General features: G+C 35.7%; 1 protein-coding gene across 3 annotated transcripts in view; it reads right to left on the bottom strand.

Moving 5' to 3' along the window:
- The window catches only part of NEK5 (NIMA related kinase 5), a 78,195-nt gene that overhangs the window by 45,557 nt on the left and 17,020 nt on the right, over window positions 1-15,618 (bottom strand). For all 3 annotated transcript variants that reach the window (XM_074329904.1, XM_074329905.1, XM_074329906.1), the window contains 6 exons: window positions 14,645-14,742; window positions 12,932-13,015; window positions 12,770-12,840; window positions 11,625-11,711; window positions 8,979-9,033; window positions 50-250 (listed from right to left, as the gene is read on the bottom strand). In XM_074329904.1, the coding sequence (XP_074186005.1) occupies window positions 50-250; window positions 8,979-9,033; window positions 11,625-11,711; window positions 12,770-12,840; window positions 12,932-13,015; window positions 14,645-14,742 (596 nt within the window). The remainder of the gene's footprint in view (window positions 1-49; window positions 251-8,978; window positions 9,034-11,624; window positions 11,712-12,769; window positions 12,841-12,931; window positions 13,016-14,644; window positions 14,743-15,618) is intronic.

The raw sequence follows: 15,618 nt of genomic DNA, 5'->3' as shown, positions 1-15,618 counted from the left end.
CCTACCAAAATCTCTGTCAAAATCCAGGCAGAATAACCTCAAAACTCACCTCAGGAGTCAAGTACTTGGCAATAAAATTCTCTAAAAAAGGCCTTTTCAAAATAGAATTAATAGATGGCCGATCTCGGGGAGATACTTGAAAGAGCTGAGATATCAAAGACTGTAGATCATGGGAAAAACTTGGAGACACTGGGACAAAATGTGCTTGACAAATCTTCAGAACCAGCTGGTGTAGGTTGTTACCTTCAAACTGAAGGATAAGGAATAGTAATACTAAATTAGAGAAAAATCCAACACTAGTATTTAAAGTAGTATCATGAAACAAAACAATTTTTTAGAGCTTCAGTTAGAAGCACCATGGTCCACCCTAAATTATTTTCATCAACTAACATTTCATGAGCAGGTATTGCAGGCAATTACTCAACAAGATGGCATGTTATTTAAGACAAGATATTTTTAGTTTTAATTTTTTCTTATCAATATTTACTCATAAAAAACTGGAAGGTACAGGAAGTTATAAATAGTTGGGAAAAATACGTATAATTTCACCACCCAGAGGTATATTAGCTCCTAATCTTTTTAATAATGTGTATTTTATAGAGTTGAGGTCATAATGATATGAAATGTTACATCTTGCTTTTTAAATTAACATAGCATAAACATTTTTTTAAAAAACTCTTCATAAACCAGGAAGTCTTCCATAGTGTGAAATCCTCAGTTATTTACACATACAGCGACGCATTACATAATGTTTCAGCCAACCACAGACTGCATACATGATGATGGGCCAATAAGATTGCAATGGATTAGATGAGAAACATTGCAGTGTGAAGGGTCCCTCTTGATCTCTCCCCTTGAAGTTACAACAAGCTGAACAGCTATAATTCAACAAAGGATTCCCTGTGCAACACACAAACTCGTCTGAAAGATCTGCACATAGGAACATCTGAAGTTGGGTGACTAGGGATGAACAGGGAAAGAGAGAAGAGATGAGAGCAGAGACGGGTGCCACAGACGCTGACTGGAGCTCACTGTGGTCCTGGGAGAAAGGAGGACTCAGGCTGCAGGCGCACTCTCTGTGGTCCCAAACATTCCTGCCTGAGTGATCAGCATATAATATGGCTGAACCTAGCAATCAGGGCAGAGACCAAACACAGAAGTGCAATAGTTGTGGTGTAGCAGCCCTTCCTGCCAGGCAGAGAACAAAGCCACAGAGCCTGGCTGCCTCCTCTTAACCTCCCAGAGCTCACCTGCCCACGCTCTCCCAGAGCTAGCGTGAAGCCCCAGAAATAACTACAGCGGTGAGTGTCAGGTTAAAGAGCAGAATACCTACAGCCCTGAAAAAGGAGAGACAGTTCCTGAGCAGCAGACACACACTGTGGCTAATCCTAGTGACAAAGGTGGAGACACAGAGGCCAGGCAGCTGAAGTCTGGCAGTTGCCATTGCTGGGAGTTGAATAAAACCACAAACACACCAGCAGCTCTCCCAGCGCACCCAACCCTGACTTTTCCTGGTTGATCCCAGTAGTGGCACGTAGGACAGCTCAGGCAGTGCAGCACTGGGCTTTCAGGGGCTCAGAACCCCATCACCTACCATATTCTCCCATGGGGGTAGTGCCCTGAGAGTTAGGCGACACAGTCACAAAGGACACAACCACCTCCCCAGGGAATATAAGGCATCTTCCACTGCAAGAAGTCAGAACAGTGCAAGAGAAAATAAAATGCTCCATCACCACCTACTGAAAAACAAAAGAAAGACTTCTTATCAACCTGCTCCAGAGCTCATTCCAATAGATGCCAAGGCAGAGAAATGATCCACAAAGGCAATGAACAACCAAGGTAACAAGGCAGCTCAGAAAAAAAAAATTAAAAATCTCCAGAAAATAAACTTAAACATGGAAATATGTGACTTAAATGACAGAGAATTCAAGATTTCAGTTCTGAAAAAAAAAAAAAAATGCAACAAGACTCAAGAAAACTCAAATAGGCAATTTAATGAATTCAGAAATAAAATCAATGAACAAAATGAATATTTTACCAAAGAGATTTAAATTTTTAAAAAGAACCAAATAGAAATTCTGGAACTGAAGAACTCAATAAAAGATGAAGAATGAAATAGTGAACTTAGGAAATAGAGCTGACCAGATGGAGGAAAGAATTAGTGATATCAAAAATAGGCATCTGGAAATGATGCAGATGGAAGAAGAGAGACTCGAGAGTTAAAAAAATAAAAGAATTCTACAAGAACTATCTGACCTCATCAGAAAAAGCAATATAATAATAATGGGTATACCAGAAGGATAAAAGAGCAAGAGGAGAACAGAGCCTATTCAAACAAATAGTCAACAAGAACCTCCAAAACCTATGGAAAGAACTGGACCTTCAAACCCAAAAAGCAAACAGAACACCTAATTATCTCGATCCAAAAAGGTCTTCTCTGAGGCACATTATACTAAAACTGTCAAAAATTAATGACAAAGAAAGAATTCTCAAGGCAGCCAGGGAAAAGAAGACAGTAACCTATAAAGGAAAGCCCAGTAGATTATCATCAGATTTTTCATCAGAAACTCTAAAAGCTAGGAGGGAGTGGAATCAAATATTTAAACTATTAAAAGAGAAAAATTACCAGCCAAGAATAATGTATCCAGCAAAGTTATCCTTTAGATATAAAAGTAATAAAGATGTTTCCAGACATATAGAAGCCAAGGTAATTTTCCACCACAAGGCCTGCACTACAGAAAATAATGAAGAGGATTATTCTACCTGAAACAAAAAGACAAAAGGATATCAAACTATGAATCAGACTCACAGACAGACAGAAGCAGGAAGTGGCAACCCCTCTTTAGAATAGGGTATCATATACTTAAATATAACATAAAAGTTAAAGGAGTTAAAATCATAAAAAAAAAAAGAGAAGAAGACAAAAGCTACTGAAACTAAGAAATGAAGATAATTTGTGACAAATAAAGGTAATTTGTGACAACAAAACATAAAAGGGGAGGGGGTGAAGGTCTGAATTTGCAAAAGGGAATGGAGATAAGATGCATGCAGAAGAAAAGGGATTACTGTATATATGAAACTTTCTTTTACATAAACTTTTTTTTATTAGTTTCGGGTATACAAAACAATGTAATAGTTAAACATCTACTCCCCTCAAAAAGTGATAAGTCCCTCCCCCAATCTACTACCCATCTGACATCGTATATAGCTGTTACAATTCCATTGACTCTATTCCCTATGCTGTACTCCACATCCTATGACATATATGTGTGTGTGTGTGTATATATATATATATATATATATATATATATATATATATATAATTACAGTTGACATTCAATATTATTCAGCTTCAGCTTCAGGTATACAGCGCAATGATCAGGCATCTACACCATCTCTAATAAGACAAGTGTCCATCTGATACACTACAAAATCTTTACAATATTATTGATTATACTTCCCAAACTGCCTTTGTATGTCCGTGGCAATATGTTGACTACCAATTTGTGCTTTCTAATCCCCTCACCTTCTCCCTCATCCCCACCCCCCTACCATCTAGCAACCATCAGTTTTTTTCTCTATATCTCTGAGACTATTTCTGTTTAGTTTGCTCATGTATCCTGTTCTTTAGATTCCACATATAAGTGAGATCATATGGTTAATGGTAACCACTCAAAAAAAAATCCGGAACTGAGATACATAACATAAAAAAGAGGAAAACAACCACAGAATACCACCAAACAAAAATAACAGACAGAAATACAAATGCAAAGAAAAAATGGAGAAACTGAGCTACCAGAAAATAAAAGGTAAAATAGCTATAGGAAATCCTCATATCTCAATAATCACCCTAAATGTAAATGGATGGAACTCACCAATAAAAAGCCACAGAGTAGCAGATTGGATCAAGAAAACAAACCTCAACCATATGCTACCTTCAAGAGACACATCTCAGTTGCAAGGACAAATATAAACTCAAAGTCTATATTTTGAAAAGGTAGAAAACGATACTCCAAGCAAATGGCATCCAGAGAAAACCAGCTATAGCCATACTTATACCATGTTTCCCCGAAAATAAGACCTAGCCGGACCATCAGCTCAAATGCGTCTTTTGGAGTAAAAAATTAACATAAGGGTCTAATCGAGCTGATGGTCCGGCTAGGTCTTGTTTTCGGGGAAACACGGTATCTGATGTAATAGACTTCAAAATAAAAAAGGTAACAAGACACAATGATGGACATTTCATAGTGATAAAGGGAATAATACATCAAGAAGACATAACACTTATCAATATATATGCTCCCAATCAGGGAGCACCAAACTATATAAAGCAACTACTAACAGAACTAAAGGGAGAAACTAACAAAACACAATTATGTTAGCAGGGAACCTAAATACCCCATTGACAGCTATGGATAGATCACCCAAACAGAAAATCAGTAAGGAAATATCAGCCTTAAATGAAACATTAAACCAAATGGACATAATCAACATTTATAGAGCCTTTCATCCCAGAACACCAGATTATATATTCTTCTCTAGTGTTCATGGAATATTCTCAAGGATAGACCATATATTGGGATACAGAACTACCCTCAACAAATTTAAGAATTGAAATCATACCAAACATATTCTCTGACCACAATGTTTAGAAATTGGAGATCAACTGCAAAACGCAGGAAAAAACTACAAATATGTGGAGATTAAACAACATGCTACTAAAGAACAACTAGATCAAAGAAGAAATAAAAGCAGAGATCAAAAGATACATAGATACAAGTGAGAATGAAAACACATTTCAAAATTTCGGGGATGCAGCCAACATGGTAATAAGAGGAAAATTTATATTATTACAGGCTTATCTGAAGAAACAAGAAGAATCCCAAATAACCTAACATTACATCTTAAAGAACTAGGAAAAGAAGAACAAACAAAGCCCAAAGTCAGCAGAAGGAAGAACATAATAAAAATTAGAGCAGAATTAAATGAAATAGAGAACAAAAAGAAAATAGAAAACAATTAATGCATTAAAAAGCTGGTTCTTTGAAGAGATTAATAAAATTGACAACCTCCTGGCTAGACTCACTATGGAAAAAAGAGAAAAGACACAAATAAACAAAATCAGAAATGAAAGAACTTACAACAGATACTACAGAAATACAAAGGATCATACAAGAATACTATGAAAGACTATATGCCACCAAATTCAATAGCCTAGAAAAAATGGACAAGTTCTTAGAAATATATAACCTTCCTAGATTGAATCATGAAGAACTGAAAAATCTAAATAGACTGATCAACAGCAAGGAAATTGACACAATCATCTAAAACCTCCCCAAAAGCAAAAGTCCGGGACCAGATGGCTTCACTAGTAAATTCTACCAAACATTCAAATATGATTTAATACCTTTCCTTCTCAAACTCTTCCAAAAAATTGAAGAAGAGATAATGCTTCCTAACTCATTTTATGAGACCAACATTACCCTGATAACAAAATTTGGTAAAGATAACACAAGAAAAGAAAACTACAGACCAATATCTCTGATGGATACAGATGCAAAAATCCTAAACAAAATACTAGCAAATAAAATACAACAATACATTAAAAAGATTATAAATCACGACCAAGTGGGGTTCATTCCAGGGGCTCCAGGATGGTTCAACATATGCAAATTGATCAATGTGATATACCAGATAAACAAAATAAAGGATAAAAATCATATGGTCGTATCAATAGATGCAAATAAAAGCGCTTGACAAGATATAACATCAATTTATGATTAAAACGCTTAAAAAAATAAGTGTAGAAGAAAAGTATCTCAACATAATAAAGGCCATATATGACAAACCTCAGCTAATATCATACTTAATGATGAAAAACTAAAAGCTTTTCCTCTAAGATCAGGAATAAGACAAGGATGCCCCCTCTCACCACTATTATTCAACGTAGTATTGAAAGTCGTAGCAAGAGCAATCAGGCAAGAGAAAGAAATAAAAGGCATCCAAATTGGGAATAAAGAAGTTAAAATGCCACTTTTTGCAGATGACATGATTCTTTATATAGAAAACCCTAAGACTCTGCCAAAAAAACGATTAGAAACAATAAACTACTACAGTAAAGATGCAGGATACAAAGTCAGTGTACAAAAATCCATGTGTTCCTATATACTAACAATGAAATTTCAGAAAAAGAAATGAAAAAAAAATTCCTTTAGCAATTGGACAAAAAGAATAAAATACCTAGGAATAAACTTAACAAAGGATGTGAAGGACCTATACATTGAAAACTAAAAGACATTATTAAAAGAATGAAGATATAAAGAAATGGAAAGATATTCCATGATCATGGATTGGAAGAATCAACATAGTTAAAATGGCCATATTACCCAAAGCATTTTACAGATTTAATGCAGTCCCCATCAAAATCCCAATGGCATTTTTTAAAGAAACAGACCAAAAAAATCATCAGATTTGTCTAGAATCACAAAAGACTCCAAATAGCCAAAGCAATCCTGAGAAAAAAGAACAGGGCTGGAGGTATCACACTCCCTGACTTCAAGTTATACTACAAAGCGGCAATAATTAAAATAGCATGGAACTGGCAGAAAAGCAGACACACAGCCCAATGGAACAGATTTGAGAGCCCATAAATAAACCCTTGTATGCATGGGCAAATAATTTTCATCAAAGGAGCCAAAAGCATACAATGGAGAAAAGAAAGTCTCTTCAATAAATGGTGCTGGGAAAATTGGAAAGCCACGTGCAAAAGAAAGACATTAGATTGTTATCTGTCATCAAACACCAAAATTAACTCAAAATGGATCAAAGAACTAAATATAAGACCTGAAACAATAAATTGCATAGAAGAAAACATAGGTACTAAACTGTGGACCTTGGTCTTAGAGAGGATTCTATGAAATTGACCTCAAAGTCAAGGGAAGTAACAGCAGAAATAAATGAATGTAACTATATCAAACTAAAAAGTTTCTGCACAGCAAAAGAAATCATCAACAAAACAAAGAGGCAACCAACCGAATTGGAGAAGATATTTGCAAACAACACCTCCAACAGGGGCTAATATCCAAAACATATAAAGAACTCATACAACTCAACAACAACAAAACAAACAATCCAATTAAAAAATGGGCAGATGACCTGAACAGACACTTCTCCCAACAAGACATACAAATGGCCAACAGATACATGAAAAAATACTCAACCTCACTAGCTGCTAGGGAAATGCAAACCAAAACCACAATGAGGTAACACCTCACACCTGTTAGAATGGCTATTATCAATAAGACAAGTAATAACATGTGTTGGAGGGGTTCTGGAGAAAAAGGAACCCTCATACACTGCTAGGGGAAATGTACATTAGTATAGTCACTATAGAAAACAGTACGAAGGATCCTCAAAAAATTAAGAATAGAATTACCATACGACCAAGTAATCCCTCTTCTGTATCTACCAAAAATATCTAAAAACATTTTTCTGCAAAGATATATGTACCCGTATGTTCATTGCAGTATTATTCACTGTGGCCAAGACATGGAAACAACCAAAGTGTCCTTTGACAGATGACTGGATAAAGAAGAAGTGGTATACTATTCAACGATAAGAAAAGATGAAATACTGAAATCTGCAACAACATGGATGGATCCTGAGAATACAATGCTAAGTGAAATAATTCAGACAGAAAAAGGCAAGAACCATATGATTTCACTCATATATGGGATATAAAACTGAAAGCAACAAATGAACAGACAAAAAAGCAAAAACTCATAGACACGGACAACAGTTTAGTGGTTACCAGAGGGTAAGAGAGGAAGAGGGAGGTAGACAAGGGTACAGGGGGTCAAATATACAGTGACAGAGTATTTGACTATGGGTGGTTAACACACAATGTAAATACATAGAAGACTTATTATAGAACTGTACACTTGAAACCTACATAATTTTATTAACCAATGTCACCCCAATACATTTAATAAAAAAGATTGTAATGGATTATCAGCAAAAAGTTTATGATGTTGAAAGTAAAGGCTGGACCCAACTATGATGTTGAATTGACTGCTGGCTCTGGGTCGTTTACAGGCAAAGAGGCTCAGCATGTTTGCATAATGATGAAATCACTGAACAACACATTACTTAGAATGCATCTCTAATGTTAAGCGATGCATGGCTGTAAAAACAATGCACAGCAGCATGGTGCTGGTGTTGCAATAAAGATACAGGTTTTGGTAAACACTAGCTGTGTGACGTTGGACAACAGTGATGATGATGATGATGACAATGTCAGCTGTGTAGAAGAGTTAACACACAAGGCCTAACACGGCTCTCCTTAGAAAGACCTGCTTACAGTATTGGCCCTTGGCTGACGCCTGGTAACTTCGGCATCAGGAGAGTTCCCACAACTCCCTATATGTTCAGAGTGGCTCTCTGTGCCTACACTGTTTATGTAAACGATATGTTTATGCTGAACACCTGCTGTCTTCCTGGGAGTCTGGAAGCTTCATACGTGCCAGGTAGAGGGTGCCTATATAACCAGTCCCCAACAGAAACCTGGGCACTTGGTCTCCAACGAGCTTCCATGGTAGATAGCACCTCATGTGTGTTGTCACAACTTGTTGCTGGAGGAATTAGCGCATCCTGTGTGACTCTACTGGGAGATGCTCTTGGAAACTTATGCTTTATTTCCTATAGACTTCGGCCCCATGAACCTTTTCACTGATTATTTATATTCACACAAAGTTGTTTTTTGTTTTTTTTAATGGAAATAGGCTATGGGTATTTTTCGCTTTATAATATAGCTTGGATATCATTCCAGGTCAGCATATATAGATCTATCATTCCTAATAGCTTGTCCACATAATTTTCAACAACCTAGTAAAATAAACATTAACCTTTTTCTCTCAGAAGTTAATTTCGTTTATACAGTTTCAATAATTCAAGATTCATCTGACAATTAACATACTTACAGGATGCTTGAGTGTGCAGAGCTCATATAAGACACAGCCAAGAGACCAAATATCCCTGGAGAAGATAAGAGTTTACATGCCAAAAAATATTCATAGTTCTTAATAAAGCCTTATCCTTACAGTGCCTTATATTTGTGTATCTTTACAATTTTATATAGGTTGACTAGTTTTTAGAAATTTTTAAGATACATTATCAATTCTTATTCTTACTAATATAAGAGGTAAAATAAAAACAATTTGCAGTTTGTCAGAATCCAAGAGGAGAAAAGGTATCCAAATTGACTACAATCTGATGGCTCAATATTTACTTCACCATCATGTGCTCAAAGAAAATGGAATTTTGAGCAATGTGGAGGGAGGAGGCAGGACTCAAACATGGATTTATTTTTATTCAAAAGGTAAATTTTGGTTGATTTAGAAAGGTACATTCCCCTCAAGGTTATTGACAGAACCAAAGTTTTATTAAGTGATGAAAATAATACTGCAACTCAATAAACTTGAAAACGTGCTTACAATGTATGACTAGAGGCTTGCTCTTTAGTACTTAATATTTATATGTGATTGGTTTAATAAGGAGATAACTTATAAAACAAAAAGCATAATTAAATCTAAGAGACCAAGGAAAATATAATGAGAAGTCAAGAAAGCGAGAAGATAGTCAGAGTCAAAACAAGAGGGATTCAGTAAGGGGAGGTAAATGGCTCCACTATTTAGCAACACTTTCTTTGAGTGTGCATGCAGGAGAAACAGAGAGCGATATACTACAGGTTTGAGTACAATAGAGGGTGATTACAGAATAGGTAGGAAACAACTTCTAACTGGTTTCTAGCATTTTTCTAGAGTTTCTAGAAACTTGCTGATCACTTCCCCCCACCACACAGAGTTTTCTCTTTACCTGGTCTTTCCTAGGCCCAAACTCCTCCTCTGTCCCAGGGCGCCCTCTGCAGCCAGTGCAGTGACCTCATGTGTCTGCAGAGCTCTCCAGGACAAGAAGCCACCTGGGACAGGGTGGCACCTTCCGTATGCCTTGTACCTCCCTTTGTGGTGAGGACTATGATGATCCTGGGAATGATTTCCTGGTCTAAACGGGGCAGCTGATTATTGCTGGAATCTTCTAATTATCAGAATCACCACATCAGTATATTTGAATGTTGACCCAAATTCTTAAAAAACAGTGCAAAGAAATAGAACAGTGTTGCTTCGCTTAGGGCTCTCAGCTGGCAGCAGCACAAAACTCTGCTCTGGACAGCACGCCCTGCCACCCAGCCCTACATGAGCTGCATTCCTGCTCTACTTGAGGCCAAATGCCTTCTTGGTGCCAGGGTATAGCTCCAAAACACTACCTGTTTATTCTTTTATTATGCGAAGAAATGTTTATTATTCTTTTTGTAAGTCTCTACCAGCTGGGTTTTGCTTTCCATTTATGCTTCAAAGTTAAACAGTCAAATATCCCTTGGATGTTTTCCTAAACAAATGGACAATTAACTTGCAAAAGGAGTTCAGTCTTCCTGATAGGCCAACTGGTTCAACTGGCAGCCAGCTTTGACAAGTGAAATTTTTTTCCTTCCCCTTACATGGAAGTAAAAACGACCTCATCTTCATCTTTTATCACTGTGTATATTAATATTACCCCTCAGAACTAGGCTCTGGTATCACCTTCATAAAAACTAGCTGAGTTTTAAAGCTGGAAGATACCTTAATGATTTCCTAGCCAATACTCTTGTTGTTATAGGTAGGGGAACAGGCCCACAGAGGTCCACTGATTTGGTCAAGCTGACGACAGAGCCAGGTGTGGGAGGAAGAAACTTTCCTCTACCCTCAAGGTTCTTTCAGTTGGTCTAATAAATATACATGAAACAGATTAATAAGAGAAAATAACCAAATTTAATTATATATGTACATATGGGAACCCTGCATACATGAGAGTCAGAGACGCCACATACATGAGAAGTTAGGGATAGAAAGGGAAAATGAGGTATGTATGGCATTCTAAGCTAAGGATGAGGCAAGGTATCTTGGGGCTTCAGAGGGGAGGGAGGTCATTGCAGGACCGAAGAAGAGCAGATATTCAGTAACGAAAGTTTGCCCTGTGATATATAGGTCAAAAAGGCTATCTCTGATTATCTCTTATTATTGGCAAGTCCCCTAATTTAAATTCTTCTAGGTAATCAAAGAAGAGCAAAAGTTTCTCTTGAGCCTGCTGGATCTTGGTTGCCTTTATCTCAAAATAATCCACATACCACAGAGGCACATCTTGGAGTCACTCATTCTGAACCCCTATACAAGACTAGGATTCCAAGCTCCTAATCGAGTGTTCTGTCACCAGACCACACTGCCTTCTATCTGGCCCACCTACAACACTTTTCTGCAATGACCTAAATAGTGCTTAGAAGATATGAAAATCAAATACAAAGACGGACATCAAAATGACTGAAAATTTCAGCGTTATCCCATCACTTGTATCTTTAAATAAAGAAAATTTGCTTTATTCTAAATAAGTTCAAAAGCTTCTGGGAACATGAAGTGGCCAGAGACAGTCACTGGGATCCCCATTTCACACTTGAAGAAAATGAAATTACAGTAGTACCATAAGAAAGAGAGACTCCATCAGATTTTACTGAGATTTTCAAAGGGATAGCAACTCACGTTTTGTTGTTGTAGGGCTTATTCTGACAGATCTCTGGAGACAGGTAGTAAGGTGTTCCAACACAAGTTCGAGCAAGTTCCATGGAACTAATAAATTATATTGAATAGCAAAATAATGGTTTATTATTGGAGTAAGAAAAATCTTAAGACATGGACATGCAAGAAAAAAGTATAAAACTGGAGAACAAAATTTGATGTAAGCACATATTAAAATAAAGAACATATTGTCCATTGATAAGAGTGATAAAAATAGTTGATATTTAAACTTATAATTCACCTCCCCAAAATCTACACATTGAAAAAATTTTATGGCCTAAAGACTCCACAAAGAGGGACAACTGTCATAGCACAAAAATCTTTCAGATGTAGAAAGAGTCCCCTATTTCCAATTATCAAAGTAATATAACCTCTTGATTTAAAATTTTGAAAATACAAAAGTGAATAAAGAAGAAAAAAAATATCCATAATCTTACCACCCAAAAACAATTGTTAAAATTGTGATAACTTTCCTTTTTATCATTTTTCCATGCATATCTTTTCACAATACTTTGACCACAGTGTATTGAAAATTCAGAATTTCATTTTTTACCTAATATAACAAACATTTTTTCATATCATCAAGAAGTCTTCAAAATCATGATTGTTAGTGGCTATATAACATTCAAGTATATAGCCTATATGCCAAGTTCTATTACATTTAACCATTTCCCAATTATTAGGCCTTTAAATTATTCAAATTATTCTCTTGGAACAAATTCCCAAAAAGAGAACATTTAAAAATCTCTTGATAGGACTGCCAAATTGTCTTGCAAACCAGTTACACCAATATATTCCCCCCAGCATGTGTGAATTTGCATGGGTCACTAAATTCTCACTAGTTTTATGCATATTAAAGTTACATCTCATTTGGTACGTTTAGATCACACTACAAAACAATGTCACCAACATTCTATTATGCCAAGATTTATCTTGGGAATTTTAATTTCAGATAAAGTACCATCTGAATGATTTAATGGATTTATATAAACAGTTATTTTGAATTATTTGGAAACAAAGCTTTTAATAGCTTCTTAATTTATAATACCTAAAAGTATATGTTTTGGCTGTTATGAATACAAAAAAATAAGATTTTGAAAAGTACTTACTTGTTCAGGACTTTTGCGATACCAAAGTCCCCAAGCTTTGCAACCATTCCATTCTTGCTAAGAAAAATATTCTATAAATGGAGAAAATGTTATGTTCTTTGAGAAATTTCAAGAAAACAAAAGATCAGTTCTGTCTTGGTCTTCCCTCTGATCCGCTGTTACCTGTGTTTTTATGTCCCTGTGTAAGATCTTCCTGTCGTGAATATGTTTTAGTCCTAGAGAAATCTGCACAAACCAGCTCAGAACCTATAGAGGGAACATAAGACAAAATTAGTGAGTAGTCTGATGGTCATCGTGTGTCTTCATAATATGCAAAAAAGAAATAATGTATTTATGTATGTGTTTATGTGAATGAAGCTAACTGATATACCATCTTATCATTTTCTTTTTACAGCTAGAAAAATGGAGGTGCAAAAATCAATTCAAATATGTTGGTATCCAAGGGAACTCCACATACACAAAAGATAAATGGAAGCAAGAGAGAGAGGGAGGCAGTTCATGATTTTCTTTTTTCTTAACACTAGGTTGCTAACTGTATCAGGATGGTAGACAAGCAGCCCTGTTTCTTGATAACTGTGGTGCCACTGGTTTTTCCTTTTCAGTGGAAGGAGGATGCCAAGGGCAGAGAGAGAAAAAGGAAGAAATGGATGTAAAAGTTATTAAAAATTTTAATGAAATACCATATATATGTTCATAATATAAAAACAAAAATGTTACTTTTAAACTTTTTAAAGCTTAACTTTCTTAGTCATGATTTTATTTTTCTTAGCTGGTCATGATCCTCTTTAGTAAAATGTGTTTTGTGCCTACAGAGATTTATTGAAACTATTCTAAAATTTTATTCACTCTGTCCTCCAAATTATACAGAAAGGAAAACGATAGGGGGAAAAAAGCCATATGCCAGATACTATGATTCAGTTGTAGTTTTAGTTCTCTCCCAACAAAGGGAAATGTAATTCAAAATTTTGTAGAAAAAGTATTTTTATTAAATGTTGCAAAATAATATTAATACCTAGATAGGAAGGTTTCTACAAATATGGAATTATAATGTAAATGAGCATAGGAAAAATGCTTGATTAAATTTACAGAGGTTAGAGATATAGATTCTTTAATCATTCATACATTCAAAATATTCCATTTTAACATTAGGAAGAAGTTACGTGGGTATGATCCTCTTAAATGCTAAAATACAACAAAGAAATAAATGACCTACAGAAAGATGGTGGACCACTCCTTTCCCATCAATCACACAGGCCCTGATTCGGATTCCTCTCCATACACATACCTGTCTCCATCATGAGTACAACTCCCAAGAGGTTTCTAAAGGAAGCTCAGAGTATAAAAGAAAAATGTGTTTGTGCAAAGAGAAAATGGGAATTGAGGCCATTATTCTTTACCTTTTTGCTTCTCTCTCTTAATAACCAATGAAACTAAATAGCCATTGCTAAGAAGAGCTTCTATCTTCCTTAGGAAACTGGGACAGCTATTTTAAAACAGAGTACCAAACGGTAAAAGGAGGAAGAGAGAAACTATAAATATGTCACATTTAAAATGGCTAAAGACCATCCACATTCAGATTTTTTTTTTTTTTTTTTTTTTTTTAGCCCTGAAGATTTATATCAGGGGTATCCTACATGAGATTGTCCAAAAATAAGATACTGTCTTTTCTCAAGCAAACTTCACTCAGAAAGATTCAATTTAAGTTCAACTGCAAACATGCTCTGGACTAAATCTATCAGGAATATTGATCTACTATTTTATGGTTTGAATTTCTCTACCAGAAACCATACTTCATCTAAACACAGTCTACTGCTTATAGCATTGTATATTTAATGGCCCCACGTAAATCAAAAGGCAAATTAGAAGTGTTTTTACCTGATCTTCACTAAATAACACTCCCCGTTGTCTATTGATTCTTTTCATGAGATCCCCTCCATCACAATACTCCATCACAATGAACAGCCTGTTGTGCTCTGTAAGAAAAGGCAATATTTGGTTCTGGTAGGGTTTCAGATATTTACTAATCATTTGTCTTTCAAGTTCTAGAAAATGGAGAATATAACAGCAAAATTTGGTATATCTATATCTATCTCTGGCTGTGACTAAGCAAGTTACTTTCTCTGTGCCTCATTATCTCATCTGTGAAATGGAGATAATAATAAACTCCTCTTAGAATTGTTTAACGATTAAATGAGTTAAATCCATGTCATGCTTAGAATTATGCCTGCACATGATAGTTCAATAAATGTTAGTTATTATTAATATATTCCTCCAAGAGATTACAAGTTTGCTGTAAAATAGCAGCTGTCTTCCCAACACTCCAGGAAGAATAAATAGACCTTTCTCGAATTTGAGTATAAACTTTTATTTATATGACACTTATTCAACCATGTTATTGAGTACAACAGACACTCTTTTAACTGACCTCTGCCTGACCTACACTACATTAATGGGCATCATGCTCCACCAGGGTTGCCCACTCAGGATTACCCCTGGTGGCTATTAGACTCTCTAGTAGGCTCACTTACCTCTGTTCCCACTGATTCTTACCAAGATCATTGTGCTTGTTCTCAAGTCTGTTTATACCAATTATACTTGTGATTGTAATTATTTCATAACTGATGAAACATGAATGGGAAAAGAAAGATGTGATTATTTCTACAAAAACTACATTGAATGCTTTGGATGACTCTAAAAGTGAAGAGCTAAAAGAAAGTCATTGACTTAAATGTTGGATGGGGCAAGTGGAAAATAGCTGGGAATGCTTTAAAAGGATTGTGCACACAAAAGATCTGTAAATTCTTACTCAACTCTAAAGAAATTGGAAATCATAAACGAGGAGGCTGGTC

Source organism: Rhinolophus sinicus, linkage group LG04, assembly GCF_036562045.2.
Source record: "Rhinolophus sinicus isolate RSC01 linkage group LG04, ASM3656204v1, whole genome shotgun sequence".
NCBI lineage: Eukaryota > Metazoa > Chordata > Mammalia > Chiroptera > Rhinolophidae > Rhinolophus > Rhinolophus sinicus.
This window is presented reverse-complemented; position numbering and strand designations above follow the sequence as displayed.